The sequence below is a fragment of the Onychomys torridus genome, chromosome 18, assembly GCF_903995425.1.
Source record: "Onychomys torridus chromosome 18, mOncTor1.1, whole genome shotgun sequence".
In the NCBI taxonomy this organism is placed as follows: domain Eukaryota; kingdom Metazoa; phylum Chordata; class Mammalia; order Rodentia; family Cricetidae; genus Onychomys; species Onychomys torridus.
In genome coordinates this window covers 6,588,122-6,613,451 of record NC_050460.1, presented here as the reverse complement: position 1 = coordinate 6,613,451, position 25,330 = coordinate 6,588,122, and the positions used below count along the sequence as shown (strand labels likewise).

Here is a 25,330-nt window from a genome sequence, read left to right as displayed (position 1 = left end):
GACTAACGGGGAAACAGGGCTGCTCAGTTTTATTTGGAACAAATGTTCTCTTGTGCTCCGGCATGGAGTTTTCAGGAGTGCTCACAGGGCAGAGGAAGACATTCTAGGCTAGCATGTGCTACATGGCAAAGTTCTCTCCAGAAACATGGAGACTGGAGACCACATGGTCTAGCAGCCAAGAGCCACTGGCCACTCTGAGAACTTGGAATGGACCACAACCACTCTGTCTCAGGGGGTCTGATGGCATGCAGGTGCCATGCTCATGCACATTAAAACAACTATGAACGGGGCAGGGTGTGTCTGCAAACACTTCCCCTGGGCTCAGTACTGCAGAGGCAAACTGCTGGAGATGGAATAGGATGCAGTTTGGCATGGCTGAGTTAGGCGTTGTTTTCTTTGCATTTACCTGTTGTTTCCAAGATGAACTAAGAGTGTAATGTGAATGCCTCAACAGACGGAAACTTTCCAGATACATGAACTGGATTGTACCAGTGAACCTTTTCCATAGCAAAAGTGATACATCACTCAGAGTCAGTCAGCTGTGATGTAAGTGGGTGGGACATGGATGTGCTCTCCCATTTTGGGGAGTCAGGGTTTTCACTGTATAGCTAGCCCTGGCTGGCCTCAAACTCAGAGATCCATGCCTGGCTGCAACTAATATTTCATACAAATTTCCCCAAGCCATTAAAACAAATGAAGATTGTTCTTTGCTCATCAGCAAAAACCAGGCTCTTGACCCTGGTTTGTCAAGCAACCTAAAGCTCTTGGTGCTCAGAAAGCAAGGACCTTTTCTGACTTACTGCTGTCCTCTCGAAAGGGCCTGCTCCTCCACGCAGTCCTCACTCCAGTGATGACGGCTATCACTTTCCCAATGGGCTGCTCTATGGCAGCAGAGGCTGCTGCCCCCCCAGGAGCCCATCAGCATGCCATGTCAACGGTAGGTGGCGCGCACACACGCACACACCCACACTTCCTCTGTGGAAAGCAAGGGAAACAGTCTAGAGAGACACTTTTGAGAAATAAGGGGTAGGGTGAGGGGTCTGTGCGACTAAGAACCCACTTCTCAGAACTGGGAACAGGGAAGAGCCTGGAGTGACTCTCACCTCTAGCCATGGGAGAGGCAGGCACCTCCAGAGACTGTACCAAACACAGAGCTCCAATAAATAACTGCCCCCGCTTTATCTGTGACCCAGCGAGCTGACAGTGACTGCAGAGAGTGACCGTAGACCAAGTGCCAGCTGGGTTGTGGTGATGCTGAACTGGGGTAACTCCAGTTAGCCTCTGCAAGTGAGCAGGGACCAGAGCCTAGAATGGCAGAGAGCCAACCAGATCAGCCTGCCCATGACTGACACCACAGATGCCACCCAATCCTCAGGGCTTTGACCCAGGTCTTTACATCTTGGGTGACGAGCTGGGGTCTTGGTGTCCTCCCACGGCCCCTGGGCCATGGCAGGTGACCGTTCTCATTCCATGGTGACGGCAGCATCCTCCACATCTCTGGGGACCGCACTCTGAAGCTCACGCCTGATCTCAGGAGACAACTGGGGGTGGGGCTGCAGTCGAAGCAGTTCCAGGAGGGCTTCCTTCTGGTCCGTGGCCAAGTCGGCCTTGTAGCGCTGTGCCAACGTCAGAAGGCACTGGTGCCAGAGCACGGGCAGCTGGCGCTTCTCCGTTCGGAAACTCAGGAAATGGAAGACCAGGGCGTCTAGCACCCGGTAGGGCAACGCATACTTCTTATCTAGCAGCAGGCGCAGGAAAATGCTGTTGGCACCGCTATACTCCATCTCTGCAATCTTCAGCATGGCCGCACTAGAAGAGAAGGTGGAGTCAGAGATGCTGGACAAAGTCTTCTCCCCAGACTGACCCTTACCTACAGCCTTCCCAATGGTGTCACCACAGGCTCCCCATCTACTTATGATTCTTCTGGGATTCTCTGCATCATCTCTCTACATCCAGCCCACACCTCCACCTCTGGCTCACAGAGCCAGCAATCCCTATATTCAACTACAGAGTGCGTCTGACTGTCTCACTACCCCACCTTTCATCAATCACACTTTCTTTCTTGCTATCCATGTATTCACGCCATCATGCGACATGCACTATGTACCAGGCCCTATGATCCCACCTTTTTTTTTTGTTTGTTTGTTTGTTTTTGTTTTTGTTTTTGTTTTTCAAGACAGGGTTTCTCTGTGTAGCTTTGTGCCTTTCCTGGATCTCCCTCTGTAGCCCAGGCTGGCCTTGAACTCACAGAGATCCGCCTGGCTCTGCCTCCCGAGTGCTGGGATTAAAGGCATGCGCCACCACTGCCCGGCTGGATCCCACTCTTGAAGACCTATTCTACTGGAGTATCACACACGCCTTTAGGTAATCACAGCTCATTCTCTACTCTTTGCCCAAGCCTTGGCCTCTCCTCCTCCACCTCACCAACACTACCTGGAGTGCAACACAGGGATGGAGCACTTGGTGATGATGCTGCCCACGATGATGGCTTCTCGGAGGGTACAAGTGCCAGACTCGCACAGTGGGATCAGGATTCCTAAGCAGAGTCACACATACAGTGACCTTTCAGTCTGCAGGGAGGGAAAGGAAGTAGTGCCCGCCACCCGGCCACCTAAGGACCACCTAAGGACCACAGCCACTCCCCCAGCCACTCTGACCCCCTTCTCTCCCCTACTAGTGGGTTTTCACCTTTGAACCATGCTCCAGGCTTGAACAGGGCCTTTTTGAGTGCCATGTAGAGGTGAAAGTTGAGCCGCTTGTACTCAGCGATGTCATCGCGTACCCGAGGAAGCAGGACGAGGTTGTAGAAGCGCTGGGCCATTCGTTCCTTCAGGTTAGAGGCAAAAATCCTGGCGGGGTGGGAGTCCCGAGTCACACAAGAGTCTGCCCTGGCCCTTTAACTATCCCCGTGGATGGTGCATGAGAGACGTTATCTAGTTCAGAGGGGTGTGAGGGAATCGTGTGCATTCCACACCCTGGTCAGCTTCAAGAGGAAATGCACAGCACATAGGATGACCGCGAATCAGAGCATGTACTGTCTCTCTGGTGTTTTGATTTTGATTTTCTGTCTGTGTGTTTGGACTGCATGTATGTCTGCACCACATATGTGCCTGGTACCCATGGATGCCAGAGGAGAAATCTAATTTCCTGGAGTTAGAGGTGACAGAGAGCCACCATGTGGGTGCTGGGAACCCAGGGCTTCTAAGAAGAACAAGTGCTATTAACCACTGAGCCACCTCTCCAGATCCTAGTGTTTTTCTTAAAAGTGCTGATGCTTGAACCCATGGCCTTCTGTGGATGAAGCGAGGCACCTCGAGCTACTGCTCCAGTCCAGTCTTTGCTGGCTCCTCAGCCACTTGCTCTCCTTCCCCATCACAAGGGAGCCGAGCTCACCCAGAGAATCAGAATTCTCAAGCTACTCCCCCACACCAGGGCTCTGCCCTGGAAGCTACATAATCCTTCCTCTTAGGAGTCTACCAAGGACTCTGTCCTGAAAATGCAAGAGGAGAAGCTAGGGACTGACAGGAGCAAGTCCAAGGGGGGAGGTCCATGGGCCAGCTAAGAGAGCCAGAGCCCACACAGCCACCCTGCCCCACAGCACAGCCACCCCTGCCTCACAGCTCAACCACACCTGCCCCACAGCTCAACCACACCTGCCCCACAGCACAACCACCCCTGCCCCACAGCACAGCCACCCCTGCCCCACAGCACAGCCACCCCTGCCCCACAGCACAGCCACCCCTGCCCCACAGCACAGCCACCCCTGCCCCACAGCACAGCCACACCTGCCCATCTACACTACCTGGTAGCTTGATACATTGCAGCTGCTGTCCAGGCCTCAGGCTCAGTGACATAGAGGATCTGCTCCCAGTTGGACAGTGCAGGGATGATCTTAAAAGCCTTGGGCAGCTTCCCACTGCGGTACTTGGATAACACCTGGGGATGAGGGAGGCAAAACCATCAGCACCCAGGGTTGAGGTCCTGGCCCGTTGCTGTGTTTTGTGCACTGCCTCACTTACTTCAGAACGATCCCCCAAAGGCTCATTTTTCAGGTGACCAGAGTTTTGTGACTTCCAGGCAAGAGGCAGCGCAAGAACCTGAGCCCACCAGTTCTGCCTCAGTCAGGTACCATGTGTGACAGCCCTCCTGTCAGGATACCCCACCACACATACCCTCATAGCCCTTACCTCCCGGACTCCTCTGTAGACCTCCAGGACTCGGGGATCCAGCTGAGGCATAGGGAAGCCTGACACCTCTGACATGACCGTCTCCACCTCTGTCTGCTTCTCAGTCAGCTTCTCCATGATGATGTCAGCCAGAGTGCGCCTACGGAGACAGAAGGGAGAAGGATGAGGAGCTAGGGCCACTTCCAGGAAGCTTTAAAGTCCCCAGCCCCTGTTCATGGAAGGACCAAAGGAGGGAGGGGGGAAGGAGGTAGGCAGGCAGCCGTGGTGGCACAAGCCTATAATCCCAACACCCAGGAGGCAGACAGATCTCTGAGTTTAAGGCCAATGTGGTGGTCTTCACTGGGAATTCCAAGTCAGCCGGGGCTATATAGTGAGATCCCGTCTCACAGGAGAAAGAGAGAGCTATAAAACAGGAACGCTTCAAACTTGCATGCCCTCCTTGCACCGGGGCCCCGCTGGTCTCTGACTGTTCCATAAGAGCGGCTAGAAGTGAGCAACTTCTAATTCCTCTGGATGCTGACAAACTGGGATCCTGCTGCCTCAGCTCCCTCTATGTCCACCGAGCTGCAGAGAGCGAAGGACCTGAATTTCACTGCACTTAAGACAGAGCTAGCAGTGGCGTGGAGGTTAGGTCCTTGGACTCTGCGGTCAGTTCTACTCAGGCATCACTCTTCTGTCCCGTGTGATCTTGGGCCTGTCACCTTACCCTCTATGCCTCCCTCAGTTTCCGAGCTGGAAGTGGTGACAGCAGGACTAGCTTGTCCGGTCAACGACAGGGTAAAATGGCAGACTGCACGGGTACCACTCGGACTGTCAGTCAGGAGTCACTGCGTATCAAAGGCTGCCCACTCCAAACTCATCCACCACTGCTGGCAGAATGGCGAGCACTGTCACAGTACACACCGGGGCTCTGGCCTCGTGGCTGTGACACACATCTCCATTCCTTGCCAAGACTCCAGGGAGCTTCATTAAGGAGACTACAGCAACACCTTCTCTCCACTCAGAAACTGTCCTAAGACCAACTGCATCCTTCTCAGCCTCTTTCAATTATTTTTTTAAACTTTATTGTTCCTGTTGTGTATGCTCATGTGGAAGTCAGAAGACCTCTCTGTGGAGCTGAGTTTTCCTTCCACCTTGAAGTGAGTGCAGGGATTGAACTCACATCACCAGGCTTGTGTAACAAACCTGCTAAGCCCACTGAGCCATCTTGCCGCCTCCCCATCTTCAGCCTCTTTAAGGCTGGAGAGACTGCTCAGTGGTTAAGAGCACTCACTGCTCTTGCAGAGGACCTGGGTTCAGTTTGCATCATATACATAGTGGCTGTAATGCCTGTTCTAGCTCTTCTGACCTTCATGGGCACCAGGAATGCACATACAGGCAAAAGACATACACATAAAATAAAAGGAAGAAATCAAACAATAAAACTTTAACATAATTACCACCACAGTAGGCTATAGTCTACTAATGGCATCTTCAGAATTCACTGATGTATACTTAAAACTGCCCCTCGGGTTGGGGATTTAGCTCAGTGGTAGAGCGCTTGCCTAGCAAGCACAAGGCCCTGGGTTCGATTCTCAGCTCAAAACAAAACAAAAAAAAACAAAAACAAAAAAAAACACAAACAAAAAAACAAAAACAAAAACAAAACCCTGCCCCTCAGTTGGGAATGCCACTTCGTGATTAGCACACAGGAGACCCTGGGTTCTAGCCTCCAGCACGGCAGGAAGTCGGGTGGCAGTGTCCAGACTTTCCAATATATCCTATGGTCTGCAGGACACTGATGGGAGGAGGCACTTTTTCCCCTTCCTTCCTTTTTTTCTTTCTTTCTTTCTTTTTTTTTTTTTTTTTTGGAGACAGGGTTTCTCTTGGTAGCACTGGCTGTCCTGGAACTAGCTCTGTAGACCAGGCTGGCCCAAACTCAGAGATGCAGCTGCCTCTGCCTTCTGAGTGCTGGTATTAAAGGTGTGACCACCACTGCAGCTGATGGGAGGTACTTTTATTCTCAGACATAGACATGGGGCCTGAGACTCAGAGGTTAACAACCTACCTACGGCCTAAGGCTTTATGGGAAAGGGTGAAATTTCAGTCTTCCAACCTCTAGTTTGGATGCTTCACAGTTCCTCCAATATGCCCTAGATGACATGGCCTGATGGCTGTGTTCCCAAAGACCTTGGCCTGGTTTCTGAAGATGCCAGCAGCAAGTGCTGAGTCTCCGAGCCCCTTCTTCTGTCTTGTCACTTACAGCAAACTGCAGAAACCCATTCTGCTACACTTGTCCAAATCATGAAGGAGCAGATGCGAGGTGGGCCTGAGAGCCCTCTGGGGACAGGCCCAGACACACCCTTTGCGACCTCTGTTAGAGCTGTCAGACGCCCATCTGGGAGGGTGCTTCTCTCCATTCCTCATGCTCAAGCCACTCACCCGCAGTCCCCTCAGCATTGCAGTCACGATGAGAGACGGGCTACACCACTCTGAAGGACTAGGGACGGCCCCATGTCATGCAGGGGCAGATGACACTGGCTGAGGGTCCTTTGCCCTAAACTCACTCCCCTCCACTGGTCCAGATACACCTGCCCAGCATCTGCCCACAGGCCATCTAAATACTGCAGGATTAGAAGCAGCCTTTAAACTAGATGGGGATGAATCTGTGCTTCTCCCTGGAGGCAGTTTAACCCTCTGGTGATATTTAGCAATCCTTGTGATAATTTTCATTATCACTGCTGGTGTCGAGAGCAGAGATGTAAGAGACAGTCGCTAAAGGTCCTTAGGTTCTAGTCCCAGCCCAAATGCCAGTGCGGAGACGGAAAGCCCTAATTTAAGGAAGCTGAAGAGCTGAGAGCAATATACCAAGAACAAACACAACAGAATGGACCCCAGATAGAAGAAGGCACCGGGTAACGCAGGAAGCTCCCCATCAGATGGACAAAACAGGGAGACACTTGGAGTCTGGGTCACACCCATTCAGAAGGTATGGTAAGGTAGTATTTTCACAGCTGGCATTGCTCAGACCAAAAGCTGGCCAGGAACCTTACTAGCCTGTGGGAACTTTCTCCCAGGACCCACTGTCCCAACTCTGGAGCCCTACCTGATGGGAGGGTTCTTGTTCATGAACATTTCAATGGCACGTTCATCCTCAGGGTCCACAACCACCTCTGCCTGGTAGTCCACCCCAGTCATTTTGGCTGCCTTCTCCAGGGTGGGCCACTCCTCATCCTCATCATCGGATCCATCCTGTGGCACCCCGGGCCCTAAAGAGGGAAGATAAAATGATAAGCATGGAGGACAGCAGTGGCTTCTGTGTCAGCCCACTTCCGCCAGGTACTGCACACCCCGAGTGGCTGAGACACACATGTGCGCAAGGAAGGAGCAGAGTTACAACGATCTTTCTGCTCTCAGAGACTTGGCATCTTGAGGGATAAAATACAACAGATGAAAGAGTGATGCCGGTCAATAATGGTTGACATGCCATCCCCAGGGTCTAGAAGGATCCATTCTAGTACACACGTGAAACCTGGTTAGTCTAGATAACCCCAGAAACAGGCATCATCACTGTACGCAGCTCAAACGGGACAGGGAAGCTGATGTGCCCACAGCAAGCAGTCTGCCCTGACAGTGCCTTCTACCCCACCATGCTACCTGCACAGCAGAGCTGTATCATGAGCTCAAACTAAACCATGGGAGAGGCAGTATGTACCACAAGCACTTAAGATTAGTACAGAGGGTGATGAGGCTTTGGATGGGCAATTTGGGAGCAAGAGTGGGTCTCATATCAGAGAAAAGGACTTTAATATTATTAAAATTAAAGAGCCATAGCCAGAAATAGGACCATAGGGCCAGAAGGGAAAAGTACAGCCAACTGGAAGGCCCCAAGGCTAGGAGTGGCGTTCAGTTTCTAATCAACCAACATACAAGTTACTGACTTGTAGCAGGCTTCTTGGACCATCAGCCCCCAAACCATGACACGGAGACTTATTATTAACCATGAATGCTCAATCTTAGCTTTAGGCTTGTTTCTAGCTGGTCTTAACCGCCCGGCAGTGGTGGCGTAAGCTTTTAATCCCAGCACTTGGGAGGCAGAGCCAGGAGGATCTCTGTGAGTTCGAGGCCAGCCTGGTCTATAGAGCGAGATCCAGGACAGGCTCCAAAGCTACACAGAGAAACCCTGTGTGGGGGTGGGGTGGGGTAGGGGTAATCAACCCATTTCTCTTAACCTATGTGCTGCCCTGAGGCTTGTTTACCTCCTCTATGATGTACTGTCCACCCTGTATTCCTGTTTCTTCCATGACTGGCTGGCTGGCCCACGGCAGGTTAGCTTTTTCTCTCTCTGAGCCCCAGACCCTCCTATCCCTCCTCTGCCCAGCTACTGGCTGTTCAGCTTTTTATTAGACCAATCAGGTGCCTTACTTAGGCAGGCAAGGTGAAAAAGCAACACATCCTTACAGTTAAACAAATGCAGTATAAATAAATAAATAACACATTTTTAGATAGTTAAACAATTATTCTATAACACAAACAAATCTAACACATCTTTACATAGTTACTGACTTATGTAGTCAAGGATGACCTGGAATTCCTTGTTCTTCTGTTTCTACCTCCCAAGTGTTAGATTTACAAACATGTACCACAAATGCCTAACATTGAATTCCTGACTTTTTTTTTTGAGACAGGGTCTGACCATATAGCCTTGGCTAGCATAGAACTTGCTCAAACTCACAGAAATCTGGCTGACTTTTGAAACACCACACATAGCTGGCAAAGCCCCTGGAAAGGGTCTAATAAACCAAAGGAGTTGAAATGTTACATAACAGCAGGTCATTTGCAACAGAACTGGACTAAGGGTATACATAGCTCAGGAGAGTATGCAGAGCTCATCCAGTGAGAACAAAGGTTGTTTTTCTTTAAATTTTCTTTTAGATTTATATATATAATTTTGTGTATGCCTGTGCATCACAAGTGTGCCTGGTCAGAAGAGTGCATATGATCTCTTGGAACTGGAGTTAGAGATAGCTGTGGTCTGCCACATGAATACTGGGAACCAAACTCTGGTCTTCTGCAAGAACAGATGTTCTTTTTATTTTATTTTATTTTGTTTTTCAAGACAGGGTTTCTTTATGTATCCCTGGCTGACTAGAACTTACTATGTAGACCAGGCTGGCCTTGAATTTGGAGATCTGCCTGCTTTTGCCGAGGACCAATTATTGAGAGTTTTCCTCTGCTCTCAACACACATCAGGGTACGCTGCACATGCACACAAAATAAATAAGTGTTTAAAAAGAAAAAAAGATGAGTGTCATGAAACAAACAGGGCAGAGATGCATGTGGAAATCTGTGGGGTAGACATTTTAGTTTTCGTATGTGTATGCACACTTACATCACATGTGCAGCAGAGGTGACTCCTTGTTATTCTTCAGGATCTGATGACCTCTTTTTTTTTTCTTTTTTTCTTTTTTTTTTTTTTGAGATAGGGTCTGGCTGGGACTTGGGGTTAGCTGATTAGGCTTGACTGGATGCTGGTGAGCCCAGGAGATCTGTCTTCAACTCCCTAGCTCTGGGATTACAAGCTGCTTCGCACTGAAGTCAGGGCCTCCTGCTTTCAAAGCTTGTATTTGACCAACTGAATTATCTCATCACCTCCCTAGCCTGACAGCAGAGACAGACCAAACAGGGTGCTGTTGATCTCTAGCTGTTCAATGGACCACAGAGGTTACAGAACACAAATTATGACGTTACCACAGTGATTCAGGGGAGAGACCATGGTCGCTTAAACAGGAGGATGTCTCAAGTTGATGGAAACTGATCCGGTTCTGGATATATTCTGAAGACAAAGTCATCAGGGTTTCCTGACAATTTGGATGTAGAGTAAGAAAGAAGAGCCCAAGATTCTGTTTTGAGCAAGGGAAGGCTAATGTGCTAATGGACTCCATGGAGCAAGTAGAGAGACGTCAGGTAGACAGTTATAAGGATATAAGGATGTCAGGCCACTGGAAGAGCTATGTCTGGGAGAAAAAGCAAGAGTAGTCAGCAAATAGCTTCCAACTGGAGTCTGCTGACAGCAACACAGGAGGATCAAAAGCCCAGGCCTGCCTTGGTCACAGAGTAAGTTCAAGTCCAGCATGAGCAACTTCAGGAGACACAGTATCATAATTAAAAAAATTTTTTTTCTTTTAAGGGAAGGTGTGGTATCAAACATGTATAATGCCACCACTTGGAAAGCAGAGGCAAAACCAGTAGTTCAAGGTTATCCTCACCTACATATGGAGCTTAAGGCCGTTCTGGGCATGAGACCCTACCTCAAAACACCTAAAAGGAAGCAGGTAAAGCTACTGTGGTCCTAAAGCCATATTCAACTATCTCAATACTGCTTTTAGGACAAATAAGAATGGAAGACTAAGCAACTGGAGGTCAATATAGTTCCTCCCCAATGAGACAGGTATCAAGCACTTCCCACTCATCTGTGCCGCCCACCCCACCTCCCTCGCGCTTCGAAACAATACTGCTTTCTTTCCTCCGTTACTGGAACATTTCCCATCTGCTTTTCAGATCTTCGTTAGAAAGGCACGAAACCTGGGAAACCTGTCCTGTAGAATTAATGGCGGTTTTTGTTGTTGTTTTGAATAGGAATATATTCATTTTCTCTCATGCTCTTGCGTGACAGGGTGATACTATGTAGGTAGCTCAGGCTGTTCTGGAACTTACTATGTAGTCCAAGAGGGTCTTCTGCTTTAGCTTCTCGAGTGTTGGGATTACAGGCAAGCACCGTCGCTCCTGGCTGGAATACATTACTTCATTATCTATTTAATGTTCTCTGCCTTGGGACAGACTTCCAGTGCTAAAAGCAGGGACGAGTATCTTGCTTATTTCGGTATCAAAACTGCCTAAACTCTTAGCACTGTTAAAAGCATTACGCAGGGAGCCCACAAATACTTCACAAGCCCAGAGAATAAATATCAGAAAGTTGATGTGAGCGATCACTTCCTGTTGGCTTAATTCTGAGGTTCCGGAAGCCAGGAGTGGAAGTGAAGGACCACGCGGGGAAAAAAAAAGCTGCCTCTTCTTTTTAATTCCAACCCAGTATCCGGATGGACTGCGTTAACCCGGCCCAACCCACCACTCCACCCCTTGTCACTCACCCAGCCGCGTGGCGCGCTCTCGCGGTTTTGCAGGCTGGTGTCCAGTCCCGTGTTCAGTCTCGAGCTCCTCTTGCTGCTGCCGGGCTTGCTGCAAAATCCGTCTGCTCAATCGGGGTCCCACATACTCTTCCTCCTCTTCGACCCCGCGTCCCCGCCGTTTGTCTCGGGTCCCCGCGCGCACTGCGTTCCCAGCCAGAATCTGCTCGGCCAGAGGTGCATGCTTCTCCTGATTCCCGGCCCCACGGGCCACCTTGAGTTTGGGCATTTTTCTCGAAAAGCTCGCCCACTAGGTTTACACGTGGGAAGCCGGCTTAAAGCTAAGACTGCGCTTGCGCCTTGTATTCCGGTGTCCAAGAGGTCACTGAGAGATCACAGCGCCTCCCAGCGTCCGGAGGCCGGAAGTTCCTCATATACCGCCATCTCTCCGGGACCTGGAGCTGGACTCCCCAAATTCTCAGGTAATTTCATTGTCTGGAAGAGGTGGACGTCCAAGTCACCGTTTCCAGAATTCATGAATGTAACGTAAGGTGTGCTGTCAAAGCCAAGCGCGCCTTGGGGGCGGAGCCGGGTCCATGACGTACCAGAGGTGTCACCGCCGGGGTGGTCGGACACGCCCCTTTCCTGTGGGCGCTCCGCCCTGGCGCTCAGTATTTGCGTATTTCCGGAGCCCGTTCTACGACCGCATCCTGCTTTAGGTGGCTACACCTCTGGATTCTCTGAGTGGAGTGTTTGAAGTGCCACCTTTTTGACCCTACGCCATGGGAGTGACTTGGTAGGAATGCAAGGGTTTCTGTAGGGCGGAGCTTGGGGTCGTGAAGGCGCCTGTAAGCCTGTAGGGCCCGGGCAGGGGCATTGGGACCGAGATTCTCCGTTCCTTGCGGGCTGCAAACCTGTCTTCGGGTCTTGTGGAGCAAGGGACATCGTGTGGTGCTTCTTCCTTCCCAGACGCATCCATCCCTTTGGCAAAGCGAGCGCTTCATCCCGAGAACCTGCCAGGAATTGTACCTTCTTTTTCTTGGTACTTCTTCCCATCCTTGAGGCATTTGTAACGTCGCGAGTAGGACCCAAAAGTTGGAAATAGGGTTTCTGGACTAGGAATTATTTGCAGGCAGGGATGAAAAAGGGCACAAGGAGAAAGTGACTTTTACATTTTGTTTGCAGTGACAGCAGCCTGGCTTTAATTTGGCCGCTTTAAGATATTGGGTCTAGTGTTAGAGGGAGGGGAGAGGGAGCTGTTGAGGGTTTGGAGAGCGGGGTCCCAGGCACATTAACGATTCAGGAACGACTTCCTGCATGTTTGAGTCAGCTTTTATTGACGTTTTATCTCAAACATGTTTTAAATCTCCTTTGGAAAAAGAGAGGTGGTTGGTAACGTCTGCACACTGTGCTTTTCTGAGCATTAATTACAAAGCACCAGGTCTCAGCACTTTAAAAAATCTCGGTAGTGGTGTGCATCTTCCCAGTTAGAGATGCCTGGAGGCCAGGATTCGTGAAGTTATGCGCCACAGGTTTGTTCAGTGAAAGGTGCGTGTGGGAAGTTGTTCAGGTAGCCTAGGCTCTTGCTTTTTAGTGAGTATATTGCCCCACAGTTGACACCAGGAGCCTTGTCTCAACCTCATCACACTGTGAGAGTGCTTGTTGGGGATGAAAATAGAAATCGCAGTAGAGTCTCTGAGTCCTAGAATCCGCCATCCCCCATCTTTATGTGTGCTTTTATGGGCCGTGTAGAACAGGTGCTCTGTAACTTTCGATCACCTGCCTCTGGCTCCTGCATCCTGGGATTACAGGAATGCACCACCAATGCCTGCCTGCCTTGCGTTCGTTGTACAGAGAAGGTAGTCCTTGGGAAAAGGGTTCCCCTGCCTACTGGCATCGGTTCAACTTCCTCAGAATCCCAGAATTTCTGTCACAGCATCAGTTTAGCGATTCTCCTCTGTTTCATATATTGCTTATTGGTGCTTTTTTCAAACAAAGTACAGGTTTTGGTAACAGTAGGGTTCCCACTTACTAGATTTATCTAACTGATTGATTGTAAAGTAAAACAAAACACAGTAGTTTGGAAAAAGTCTTGACTTTTTTATACAGTTAAGTACCATCTGTACTATTATTTATTCACTGTTCATACAGTAGCGCTCAGCCAAGTGTGCTCCTCTAATGCCAGTACATGGGAGGCCAAGCAGGAGAAGGCAAGTGTGAGGTCAGCTGGGGCTCATGTAGTGAATTCCAGATGGGCAATGGCTGCAGTGTGAGTTCCCAGTCTCCAAAAGTCTCTTTAGAACCATTTTAGCAGACTCTACCTTACCAGTCAATGTGGCTCATGCCTTTAATTCCAGTACTCAGGTAGGAGAGGCAGGCAGATTTCTGAGTTCAAGGGCAGCTAGGGCTACACAGAGTAACCCTGTCCTGAAAAACCAAATAAATTAAATAAATAAAGTTTAATAAATATTAGCAGGCCATGACATCCCTAGAGGCAGTGTAGGAGAATGGATAAAGAGCGCAGATGAGGCACTTGGGAGGCAGAGGCAGGTAGATCTCTGTATGTTCGAGGCCAGCCTGGTCTACAGAGCGAGTTCAAGGACAGCTGGGTCTCCATAGAGAAACCCTCCCTCAACAAAAAACAAACAAACAAAGCAACAACAAAAACAGCACAGACAAGGAGCCAGGTTGCACGGCTTTGGACCTTGATTGTACTGTCCATTAACTGTATGACCTTGTGCAGGTTCTTTAGCCTTTATAATTTCAGTTTCCCCATTTGCAGTAAGTTGATGTAGGACAGTACCTTTAGAAGGTTCAGTCACTCCATCTGAAGGTGCACACCTTTGATCCTAGCACTTGGGAGGCAGAGGCAGGCAGATTTCTGTGAATCAGAAGCTAGCCTGGTCTACATCGTGAGTTCCATGATAGCCAGAGCTACATAGTAAGACCCTGTCTCAGAAGAAGAAGGAGAAGAAAAGAAGGAGAAGAAGAAGAAATTCATCAGAAGGCCTACAGATCTTGCACAGAGCTGGTGCGTGACAGTAATTGCCATGGAAAGCTACTCCTTGGGGAAGCTACATCATAAGGTGGAAACCTGGAAAACAATTGAAGTTCTTGAAATGACTGTTGAGTCTCTTTTTCTAGGCTGATCCATTTGAGAGCTGCTTTCTCTTGGTTCCTGGTGCTGTTAAATGGAACTCTGTGATAGTGGGAAAGCTCTGGTCACAATGTCTAGAGCATTATCTGCCAGTTGCCTGTGGCTCAGTCCCTGACAGAAACAACTTCTGGTAGAGTTTATGTTGACACACTATTTGAGCCAAAATAGCAAGAAGTGGCTGGTCACATTGTGTCCATAGTCAGGAGGAGCTGTCCTGCTCAGCTGTTTATCCACTGCTCGTTTAGTTAGTTAAATATAGACCCTCAACAGACATATTCAGGAGTCTAGGTCTCAGCTGGGTAGTGGTGGCGCATGCCTTTAATCCCAGCACTCAGGATGCAAAGCCAGGCGGATCTCTGTGACTTTGAGGCCAGCCTGGTCTACAGAAGGGAGATCCAGGACAGGCACCAAAACTACACAGAGAAACCCTGTCTCAAAAAAACAAAACAAAATGAAAAAAAAAAAAAAAAAAAAAAAAAAGAAAAAGCTAGGTCTCAGCCAAGTGTACACCTGTAAGTTCAGCACCTGGAAGGCTGAGACAGGATTGCTAAAAGACTGAGGTCAACTTGGGCTAACGTAGTTAACTCCAGATCAGCTTTGGTTGTGCTGTGAGACCCTGTCTCTAACAATAATCAGTGATTCTAGGTCCTATCAGCCTGGCAGCATACACCATCAATCACAGTCACTGTACACCTCAGTGGTACTTAATGTGTGCAATGTGTTCCATCTAGAATCATCACTTAAATGTTGGCACACATGCCTTACTTGGGGAATGTTGATGTGGTAGAGAATTTAATGCCCCCTTGTGAGACACTGGAGACCTGTGCTCTGCTTGTTAGAGGAACCCTTGGGAACTGTGGGCCTCTTTCTTTCTCAGGTTTAAGGGGCAGGGATCAGAGTTAGTGTTGTCTAAAGTAACTCCTAGCACTGTTGATCTGTTACCTGTTTGAGAAGTGGCTGAGCCAGAACATATCTGTCTCTGGACACTGCTGACTTGGTGTTCTGTTTTTCAGTGTGTCCCAGATGCCTGTGGCTGAGGGGAGGAGTGTCCAGCAGACGGTGGAGCTCCTCACCAGGAAATTGGAGATGCTTGGGGCAGAGAAACAAGGAACATTTTGTGTCGACTGTGAGACTTACCACACAGCTGCTTCCACCCTCGGTGGCCAAGGTCAGTAGATGGTTGTGAGCAGATGGTTCGATCCTGGCTTGGAGTCTCACACATATTTATATTCATTGGCATCTGTTTGCAGTGACCACATTGCAGTTTGGACCTACTTGTTTGTTGAGTTAAAATTTTGTTTTTATTTTTAATTGTGTGTGTATGTGTGTGCTTAAGAGTGTGTACACTCCTGTGTGTGTGGATATGTGCACGTGAGTGAAGGCGCCTATGGAGACTAGTGGTGTCAGATCCCCTTGAGCCAGAGTTACAGGTGGTTGTGATCCACCTAATATGGGTACTGGGAACTGAACTTGGATTCAAGGCCAGCCTGGGCTAGAGAGTAAGAGGAAAAACAGAAATTGTCTACAACACCCGGAAGTGCTTTCTTCATTAAAGAATAGTGTTGGGGCTGAGGTGATGGCTCATCAGTTGAGAGCACTGGCTGTTCTAGAGGACCCAGGTTTGATTCCCAGCACCCACATGGCAGCTCACAACCATTTGTAACTCCAGTCCTAGGGGATCCAAAGCCCGTGCCCTCTGTGGACATCTGGGCGCAAGTGGTGCACTAACATACATGAATGCAAAACAGCTGTGCACATAAAAACAAGATAAAATATTAAAAACAGTGTCCTAAGAGGTGATGTTATAGCTCAGTGGTAGAGCACTCGCCAAGCATGTGTAAGGCCCTGGGTTCAATCCCTAGCAATCCCCCTTTCTATTCATACAAAGTTCTTAGTTGCTTTTTAACAATTTCAAGGCTTCATGTAGTATGAATCAGATATGTAATTACAGTGTGTAGACTTGAGAACAGAATAAGATCAACTTTGAGTGACTCTGAGGACTGACATGCCATTAACTGGATTTTTAAAAAGGTGAAAGGTATGAATTGGCAGTGCAGACTGAAGGGATGGGTACTGGAGGCTCAGTGCAGAGCCTGCTAAGTCCAGCAGGTGGCAGCAGAGAGGCCAGTGCCACACAGGGAAGGCCCTGAACTCTCCACTCTTGCCGTCTTTCCCCTTTCCATTACTAACTTTTTAGACAAAGGATTTGTTTTACTTTATTCATTTTGTTTGTTTTTTTCAAAACAGGGTCTCACTGTGTAGCCCCAGCTGTTCTGGAACTCACTTTGTAGGTCAAGGTGGCCTTGGACTCATAGAGATCAGCCTGCCTGTGCCTCCCAAGTGCTGAGATAAACAAGTACACCACTATACCCAGCTTTATTTTGTTTATGTAGATGGATGCCCATGGAGGCCAGAAGGGAGTGTAGGATCCCTTCGAGCTGAAGTTCCAGGCACTGTGGGCAACCGAGTGGGTGCTAAGATCTGAACTCTAGTCTTCTGACAGAACAGTGATCAGAACCATGGCTCCGTCTTGACAGCTTCTTGTTATACTCGTTTCCCTGCCGGAATACCATCTTTCTGCGCTATGGGGCGGAAGTACTTCTTCCACAGCCTCCTTCAAGTGCTGTTTTTCCTTCGATCTTGTCTTATGCTAAAGTCTTAGATTTCTGGTCCCTTTCAGGTAGTTACTCTCTAAATTTTATTTTGTATTAGTTAATTAGTTAGGTTTTTTGAGATAAGGTCCTGTGTAGCTCAGGCTAGCTTTGAACTTGCTTTGTAGCTGATGACCTTATATTTCTGATCCTCCTGCTCCTACCTTTCTAGTGCTGGGATCTGAGGTATACATCACCACATTCAGATTATGTGGTGCTGGGATTAGAACCCAGGTCTTCATGCATGCTAGGCAAGGACTATCATTACCAGATCCTTTTTATTCATTCATTTGTTCATTTAGTGTGTGTGGGAGTGTGTGGGAGGTGGGGTAGGGGGTGGGTGTGTGCACATGGTCTCACGTGCTGGGCACATGGCATGGGTATGAAATTCAAAAGCAGCATTCTGGCCGGGCCGTGGTGGCACACACCTTTAATCCCAGCACTTGGGAGGCAGAGGCAGGCGGATCTTTGTGATTTCGAGGCCAGCCTGGGCTACAGAGCGAGAGCCAGGAAAGGCACAAAGCTACACAGAAACCCTGTCTCGAAAAACAAAAAACAGAACAAAAAGCAGCTTTTCTGGAGCCTGTGCTCTCCTCCCGTCATGTGGATCCCAGGGATCAGCCCTAACTTATCAGGCTTAGCACCTTTACCTCTGACCCATCGCTAGCCTTATTTGTGTGTGTGGTTTTTGTTTTGTTGTGGTGTGTGTGGGGGCATGCACTGCAGTGTGGGTTTAAGAGCTTGTGCATGTACACCCCTGTGAAGGCTAGAGAAGGACATTGGATGTGGGGTGATCTCTTCTCTGGCTCTGTCGATTGCCTTGAGAGGTCCCTGAGCTGGAAGCTTGACATTTTGGATAGCTGACTGGCCAGTGGATCTCAGGATCCACCTCTCTCTGCTTCTGACACTGGGATCACAGACATGTACAGCCTTCCAGGTTTTTTACCTGGGTGCTGAGGATTAGAAATTAGGCCATCACTGAGCTATCTTCCTAGACCCCACTCCCGTTTTTAACAGTAGATTTGTGCATCTGTTTATCTGTATTTTTACTTCGTGTGTGTATGTGTATATACATGCACCCCAACAAGGAAGCAGAGGTCGGAGGACAACTTGCGGACGTTGGGGCTCTCTCTCCATCTCCCAGACATCAAACTTGGGTTGTCAGGCCTGTCAACAAGAGCCTTAACCCATTGAGTTATCTTCCTGGCCCTCTTTATCTTTTTCAGATAGGGTCTTGCTGGGTAGCCCAAACTCGGGGCAGTTCTATACTGCCTGCGCCTCTTGAGTGCACGGAGCTGCCGTACTGTGTTTTGTCTAGGGACAGACAGGTCTTTTGTTGCTCTCCCACCCGCAGCCTCAGCCTTCCAGTGCTAGGATTACAGACTGAGCCACTTCTGTTTATGTTATAGACGCCTGACCTTCTTTTAAAAGTTTCTTTTGGGCTGGAGTGGTGGTGGTTGACAAAATGGTAAAGGTGCTTGCCACTGAGTCTGACACTTGAATTTTTTTTTTTTTTCCCAAGACAGGGTTTCTTTGTGTGGCTTTGCATCTTTCCTGGAACTCACAGAGATCCGCCTGCCTCTGCCTCCTGAGTGCTGGGATTAAAGGCGTGCGCCACCACTGCCCGGCCTGACACTTGAATTTTATCCCCAGGAACTGCATGGTAGAAGGAGAGATCAAGACTCTCCCAAGTGCCCTCCTCTGAATCATACACATGCCATGACATGCTTTGGGGGCCTAGGGAGATGGCCTCATTGGTAAACTTCTTGCCTTGTAAGCATGAGAGTTTGAGTTTGGATCCTTAGAACCCACTTTAAAAGTTGGGTGCAGGGGTTGGGGATATAGCTCAGTGGTAGAGCGCTTGCCCAAGGCCCTGGGTTCGATCCTCAGCTCTGGGGAAAAAAAAAAAAAATGCCGGGCAGTGGTGGCACACGCCTTTAATCCCAGCACTCCGGAGGCAGAGCCAGGCAGATCTTTGTGAGTTCGAGGCCAGGCCAGCCTGGTCTACAGCATGAGATCCAGGAAAGGCGCAAAGCTACACAGAAAAACCCTGTCTCAAAAAAAAAAAAAAAAAAGTTGGTTGCAAGCCAGGTGTGGTGGTGGTGCATACTTTTAATCCCAGCACTGGGAAGGCAGAGGAAGGCGGAGCTCTGTGAATTCGAGGCCAGCCTGGTCTACATAATGGGTCCCAGGACAGAGTTCCAGAGCTACATAGTGAAGCACTGTCTCAAAAAAAAAAAAAGAAAGAAAGAAAAAAGAAAAAAAGGTTGAGTGCAGCAGCAGATTATTGTCATCCCATCCCTGGGGCTTGCTGGCCTGATAACCTTGCTGTGGGTTCAGTGAGAGCCCTATCTCAAAACATAAGATGGTGGTCCTACACTCATGCGCATAAGAAAGCACTAATTGGACTTGGTGCATTCTTAAGAACAAAATAGGCAAGGACATGAAGTTGGAGGAGCAGGCAGGGTTTAAAGATGGATGGTTTTAAGTGGATAGTAAGTATTTCAAATTGTGGTCGTCTACTCTCTTGTAGTGTTAAGGAGAATTTTGGTTTCAATGTTTTGCTTTCTTTCAAGCCCTATATAAAAAAATCTATCCGTAGCTCTCCCTCCTTGGAGAAAGCCTGTAGAAAAGCAGATAAGGTTCAGCAGGAGGCTGGGCGGTGGTGGCGCACGCCTTTAATCCCTGGAAGGCAGAGCCAGGTGGATCTCTGGGAGTTCGAGGCCAGCCTGGTCTACAGAGTGAGCTCTAGGACAGGCTCCAAAGCTACACAGAAACCCTGTCTCGAAAAACCAAAAAAAAAAAAAAAAAAAAAAAAAGAAAGAAAGAAAGAAAGAAAAGAAAGGCGGCAGGTAAAGGCACACGAGGCCAAGTCTGATCTGAGTTTGATCCCCAGGACCCACAGGATGAAAGGAGAGAATTGCTTCCCGGGGTGGCCCTTTAACCTCCATATGAGTGTTGTGATGTGTGCATACCTGCACACACAAATGTCTGTGGGGGAATAAAAGAGTTTAGAGACAGGCGTCTGGTGCATGCCTTCAATCCCAGCACTCTGGAGGCAGAAGCAGGTGGATCTCTGAGTTGGAGGCCAATCTGGTCTACATAGAGAGTTCCAGACTATCCAGAGATACATAGTTATTACCTCATCTTTGAAGAAAAAGCATCTAGAAAACCAGTAGAATCAGTGAGTGAGCTGGGACTCTTCAGTGGGGAGTGTCAACCTAGCACGTGCAAAACTCAGGGACCTTGCTTTGTAGCCCCAGTGCCACAAAGTAAGCAACAAGGAAATCAAGCCAGCTTTGGTAGCACGCTCTGGTAATTCCACATTAGGGAGTAACAGCCACATTGCAGTCCTTTCTGGGTTATGTAACAAGACCCAGTTTCAAAAAACCAAATCAAGCCAGGTGGTGGTGCACACCTTTAATCCTAGCACTCGGAGGCAGAGGCAAAGTAATTTCTGAGTTCGAGGCCAGAGTGAGTTCCAGGAGTTCCAGGACAGCCGGGCTACACAGGTAAACCCTTTCTCTAAAAACAAAAGAAGAAAAAAGAAAGAAAAGGAGGCAGTGGTGCTGGAGAGGTGAGCCGTTAAGAGCACTGGCTGCTCTTCCAGAGGACCTGGCACCCACAGGGCAGCTCACACTGGCCTTAGCTCCAGTTCCAGGGCTTCTGACACCCTCATACCACATACATGCAAAACACCAATAAACATAAAATAAAAGTAAATTTAAAAAAAGAAAAGGAAAAAACCAAACCAAATCTAACCAACTAGAACAACAGTACATAATGAGGAAACTCATTTGACAGAGAGTAGAAAGGGGCTTGAAAGTACAGCTTCAGGTCCCAGCGGCCAGGTTCCTTCATAGTGTACATGCTTTCCCAGCTGTTTCCCCTAACAACTGCAAACTTTTGCCCTTACCTGCAGGAGGCAGATAAAACGTAACTCAACTTGGCTGTTGCCTGCTGTGCTAGCCTAATGTTCACAGGCTTCCCAGTCCAGAGCCTCTGTCAGAGCATTTCGATTTCTTCTCTGTGTAACAGCCTACCTGTCCTGCAACTCTCTTTGGAGACCAAGCTGGCCTCTAACTCATGGAGATCCACCTGCCTCTGCTTCCTGAATGCTGGCATTAAAGGCGTGCGCCACCACGCCCAGTAAACATTTAGAGTTCAAAAGAGGCATTTGCTGAGTTATGCCAAATGTTGTTACTTCTGCTTTACTTTTGTTTCATGTTCCAGGGCTAGAACTTAGAGCTAGGCCGGTACTTAGTGCCAAGCACCACCACCAGCCCTTAGCCGTATTTATTACAGATGATAATCTAGACGAGAGTCTCTGTATGGTTTACTAATCATCATGATAAAGTAGCCATCTGCAAGCTCACCACACAACTGTTCCTTAAGGATCTTAAGCTCTTAAGGATCCTTCCCCTTCTCAGACTGCCAGGGCACCAACTGCTAGCCGGCCTTGTTTGGTGCCCTTGACCTATCCTGGGGTAAGTCGACAGAAGTCCTGACCATGAGTGGGCTGTCTGTCCCTGCAGGCCAGGCTGGGAAGCTGATGTACGTGATGCACAACTCTGAGTACCCGCTGAGCTGCTTCGCTCTCTTTGAGAGCGGCCCTTGTCTGGTTGCTGACACCAACTTCGACGTGCTCATGGTGAAGCTCAAGGGCTTCTTCCAGAGTGCTAAGGCCAGCAAGATCGAGACCCGGGGCACTCGCTACCAGTACTGTGACTTCCTGGTGAAGGTGGGCACGGTCACAATGGGGCCCAGTGCCCGTGGCATCTCTGTGGAGGTAAGACCTTGGTGAAGGACAAATGGAATATGACATGGGCGGCACAATAAGGGTTCTGGAAGTTTTCCAGGGCCTGCTTAGTTCAGACTCTTCAGTATCTATCTTGCCTCCACTACAGGGGTCTTTTGTTTGGGGTGGGGGGCAGACTCAGGCCTTGAACTTACTTTATAGCCAAGGATGATAAATTTATGGTCCTCCTGCTTCTAGCCCCAAGCACTGACATTCCAGGAGCGTCCCACTACACCCAGCTTCTTTCTTCTGGTGTTCATTTATTTAAGACAGTCTCATTTGGCTTGAACTCTAATTCTTGTGCCTTCACCTCCTGAGTGCTGGGATTATAGATGTCTGTCCCCGTGCCTGGTTTGTGTGGTGCTGAAGATACAGCGCAGGCCTTTGTGCTTGAGAAGTGGGGGGAGAGAGGGAGAGAAGGGGGGGAGAGGGAGTCAGTCAGTCTTAGTCTGTGGTGTAACCTGCTCTTGAATTCATGCAATCCTTATATCTCAGCCTATAAAGTGCTGGGTTTGTACGAGTGAGCCACTGTGTTTCTCTAAGAGATTGTTTAGATTTATTTTTTATTTTGTGTTGGTATTTTGCCTGTGTGTATGTCTGTGTCCCACATGTGTGCAGTGCCGACAGAGGCCAGAAGAAGGCATTTGATTGATGCCCTGGAATTGGAGTCAAAGGCTTTTGAAAGTTGTTAGTCACCATGTGGGTGCTAGGAACCAGCTCCAGTCCCAAGGGCACATTCAGTCTCTGACCTAGGGTTGAAGTGGGTCCACGGCAAGTAAAGAGCTTAGCAAGGCCTGCTTGCTGAAAGCTGCAGCCATAATCAGGAACGCAGAGGGAGGGTAGGATATGGAGACACCAGCCCTTCCCAAGAAGGGCTGCGTGGGGGGGGGTGGGATGTCAGGCATGTGCCTCTGTATCCCTCCTTGTCTTGTGAGAGGTCTCCAGAGCTGTGGAGCCTTCCTTCCAGAACCTGTCAGTCTGCATGGTGGGCAGGAACATGCACACGAGATGCCTCCATCTCATTTGGATTTAGTCAAAAAGGTGGCTCCATTTATTTATTGTGATGTAGATGTACATGAGCACAGCACATGTGGAGATCAGGGCAATCAGTTCTTTCTTCCTACCTTGTGGGTCTCTGGGGATCGAACTCAGGTTATCAGGCTTGATGGTAAGCATCTTTATTGGCTGGTAGCCTTCATCTTTGACCCTAAATATGTAGGTATTGAAAGTGGCATATGGGGAGTGTGGCAGGCAGGAGATAGCTTTCCAAGTGAAAGTTCATAGCCTATTGTGTGTCCAGTATTAACTGAGGTTTAAAAAAAACAAAATAAAACAAGATGTAAGCTTGCAGCAAATTTTGAAATGTGTCATTTAGTACGTAAGCAAAGCTGAAACACAAACTTTTTTGAAGCTAGTTTAGAAATACCAGCCGGGCAGTGGTGGCACACACCTTTAATCCCAGCACTCAGGAGGCAGAGGCTGGTGAGTTTCTTGAGTTCAAGGCCAACCTGCTTGACGGAGCAAGTTCCAGGACAGCCAGCACTGCAGAGAAACCCTGTCTTGAAAAAAAAAAAAAAAAACCAAAAACCCTGAAAGGCATTTGGTGTAGGGAATAGGCTGTTGAGAGCCCTGCAGACTGTAGTTCCCTGTGGATCAGTGTATCAAATAAGGAGTCCCAAGGCTGGTGCACGCCACCTGTCTCAGCACTTAGGAGGTAGAGGCCATAGGATTCTGAGTTTGAGGCTAGCTTGGCTACATAACAAATTGAAGGCCACCTTGAGCTACACAGTTAGATCCTGTCACAGAGTAAGAACCAGAGTAAAGTGATTCTGGGGAGCATCCCTGGTAGAGAAATGTACCCTATTGGCAGTTTCTTTTCCGGGACCTCCAGAACCAGGATTCTGTAGTCTTTTCAACGTGTGACTCTGATCGGGGCCAGTGGTAGGAGGAGGAGGGAGAGAAGCAAGCCTCAGCCTTGTCCTTACCCTTGCTGTTTGCTCTTCTGTCCCAGGTGGAGTATGGCCCTTGTGTGGTGGCTAGTGACTGCTGGAGCCTCCTGCTTGAGTTCCTACAGAGTTTCCTAGGTAGCCACACACCAGGGGCCCCCACAGTATTTGGGAACAGACACGATGCTGTGTATGGGCCAGCAGATACCATGATACAGTACATGGAACTCTTCAACAAGATTCGCAAACAGCAGCAAGTGCCAGTGGCTGGCATCCGTTAGTGACTGGCAGCTGCCCACCTGCTGAGCTGTCACCAGGGTACTGCCCAGGAGGAGCAGGTGCTGTACTCGGGGTGCTGGGGCTCTGGACTCCCCTCCTGACCCATTTCAGCTGTTTTTACTTCATGCCTTAAATGGATTTGGCTTGTCCTCAAGAATGATAATTGTGAAGAACGGAGAAGGTTGGGCCTTTCCTGCTGTAGGGTATCAGCAGGACAGGGTTGTCCCTGCCAGCACTGAAGGTGAAGACTGTGTGTGACCCCAGCTCCGGAGGATTTGGTATAGGCCACAGTGGCCACACTCTGCTGTATGTGGCTGTACAACACTGGGGGAGCCCCCTTTGCCTGAGGACGTGGCTGACCTCTCCTGATGGTTGGGTGGCATAACTGGACTGCTCTCGCTTTCGGGCTGTGGGCCATAGTGATGGGGAGCAGAGCTGAGTCTGCTCGAGTGTTGCTGTCATTCTTTGAACTCGATGGTTTCCGTTTTGAAGTGTGTGAACCCATAGGCTAGGCTGCTACAGCAGAGCCAGAGCATGGGCTCTTACTGCACATTTTATTTTTTCTTACCTAATATAATAATAGTTCAGAGGCAGCCAGTTCCCCAGGGCAGAATTAACTGTAGGGTTAGCACGAACTAGGCTTCTTACATCTTATTGTTCGGTCACCCCAGTAATGTTTTCCTTGCCACAGGATCTCAGCGCACTCTTTAGCTCCATATTCACAGTCCACTGAGGGAAGAGGGAGAGAAGGGAGGTTTCCTGCCAGGGATGCTCAAATCACTGCGGACACACTTGCCGCCCGACACAGACTGGCTTTGTTGAGGACCTCCTGCACTGTGCTTCACGAGTTGTCTTCTTGTTGAACTTGAGCATTGAAGTTACTCATTGACACCATTGCTACCTACCTCACCCCTGCCACAGAATCAGTTAAGCAGGCTAACATTTGAGATACACATAGATAGGCTTGGGAAATGGTTACTATACAAAGTGTAGGGTGTCACCAAGCTAAGCAGACTCCCGAGCACGTTTTACATAAAGCAGCTGCGAGGTGCTGCTCCTACTTCCTAGCTTTGGCTTTAGGATCTGTCATCCACATTGTTCACTGTTACTTTCCCTTGCCTTTGTTGTTAATGTTGGTTTATTTTGTTTCTGCACTTTAAAAATTGAGGTATGTTTTAGGTATCACAATAAAATGTACAAATACTA

General features: G+C 48.8%; 2 protein-coding genes across 4 annotated transcripts; one reads left to right on the top strand and one right to left on the bottom strand.

The window, feature by feature from the left end:
- Nucleotides 1-12: 12 nt before the first annotated feature.
- Nucleotides 13-11,886, bottom strand: Bysl (bystin like). Its single transcript, XM_036167040.1, has 7 exons — nucleotides 11,318-11,886; nucleotides 7,273-7,435; nucleotides 4,188-4,326; nucleotides 3,803-3,936; nucleotides 2,689-2,849; nucleotides 2,434-2,536; nucleotides 13-1,809 (listed from the first exon to the last, which is right to left on the bottom strand). The coding sequence occupies exons 1-7, from the start codon at nucleotides 11,580-11,582 to the stop codon at nucleotides 1,464-1,466; spliced, it is 1,311 nt and encodes a 436-aa protein (XP_036022933.1). The 5' UTR covers nucleotides 11,583-11,886; the 3' UTR covers nucleotides 13-1,463.
- Med20 (mediator complex subunit 20) lies at nucleotides 11,666-25,330 on the top strand. 3 transcript variants are annotated; one of them, XM_036167047.1, is made up of 4 exons: nucleotides 11,666-11,775; nucleotides 15,464-15,618; nucleotides 21,637-21,890; nucleotides 23,911-25,330. In XM_036167047.1, exons 2-4 carry the CDS (start codon nucleotides 15,474-15,476, stop codon nucleotides 24,124-24,126), a joined length of 615 nt encoding a protein of 204 aa, XP_036022940.1. In that variant the 5' UTR covers nucleotides 11,666-11,775; nucleotides 15,464-15,473; the 3' UTR covers nucleotides 24,127-25,330. The 3 variants fall into 3 exon arrangements, with proteins under 3 accessions (XP_036022940.1, XP_036022939.1, XP_036022941.1); XM_036167046.1 differs by lacking the exon at nucleotides 11,666-11,775 and adding an exon at nucleotides 11,980-12,089; XM_036167048.1 differs by lacking the exon at nucleotides 11,666-11,775 and adding an exon at nucleotides 14,253-14,324.

What these genes read in the sequence shown, in the direction of transcription:
- Bysl (XM_036167040.1), bottom strand. Translation starts at nt 11,582, where the DNA reads ATGCCCAAACTCAAGGTGGCCCGTGGGGCCGGGAATCAGGAGAAGCAT. An exon ending in AGAGCGCGCCACGCGGCTGG is followed by an intron (nt 7,436 to 11,317) that starts GTGAGTGACAAG and finishes TTCCCTCTTTAG; the next exon opens with GGCCCGGGGTGCCACAGGAT. An exon ending in AACAAGAACCCTCCCATCAG is followed by an intron (nt 4,327 to 7,272) that starts GTAGGGCTCCAG and finishes CTGTCTCCGTAG; the next exon opens with GCGCACTCTGGCTGACATCA.
- Med20 (XM_036167046.1), top strand. An exon ending in TTCCACCCTCGGTGGCCAAG is followed by an intron (nt 15,619 to 21,636) that starts GTCAGTAGATGG and finishes CTGTCCCTGCAG; the next exon opens with GCCAGGCTGGGAAGCTGATG. An exon ending in CCCGTGGCATCTCTGTGGAG is followed by an intron (nt 21,891 to 23,910) that starts GTAAGACCTTGG and finishes CTTCTGTCCCAG; the next exon opens with GTGGAGTATGGCCCTTGTGT.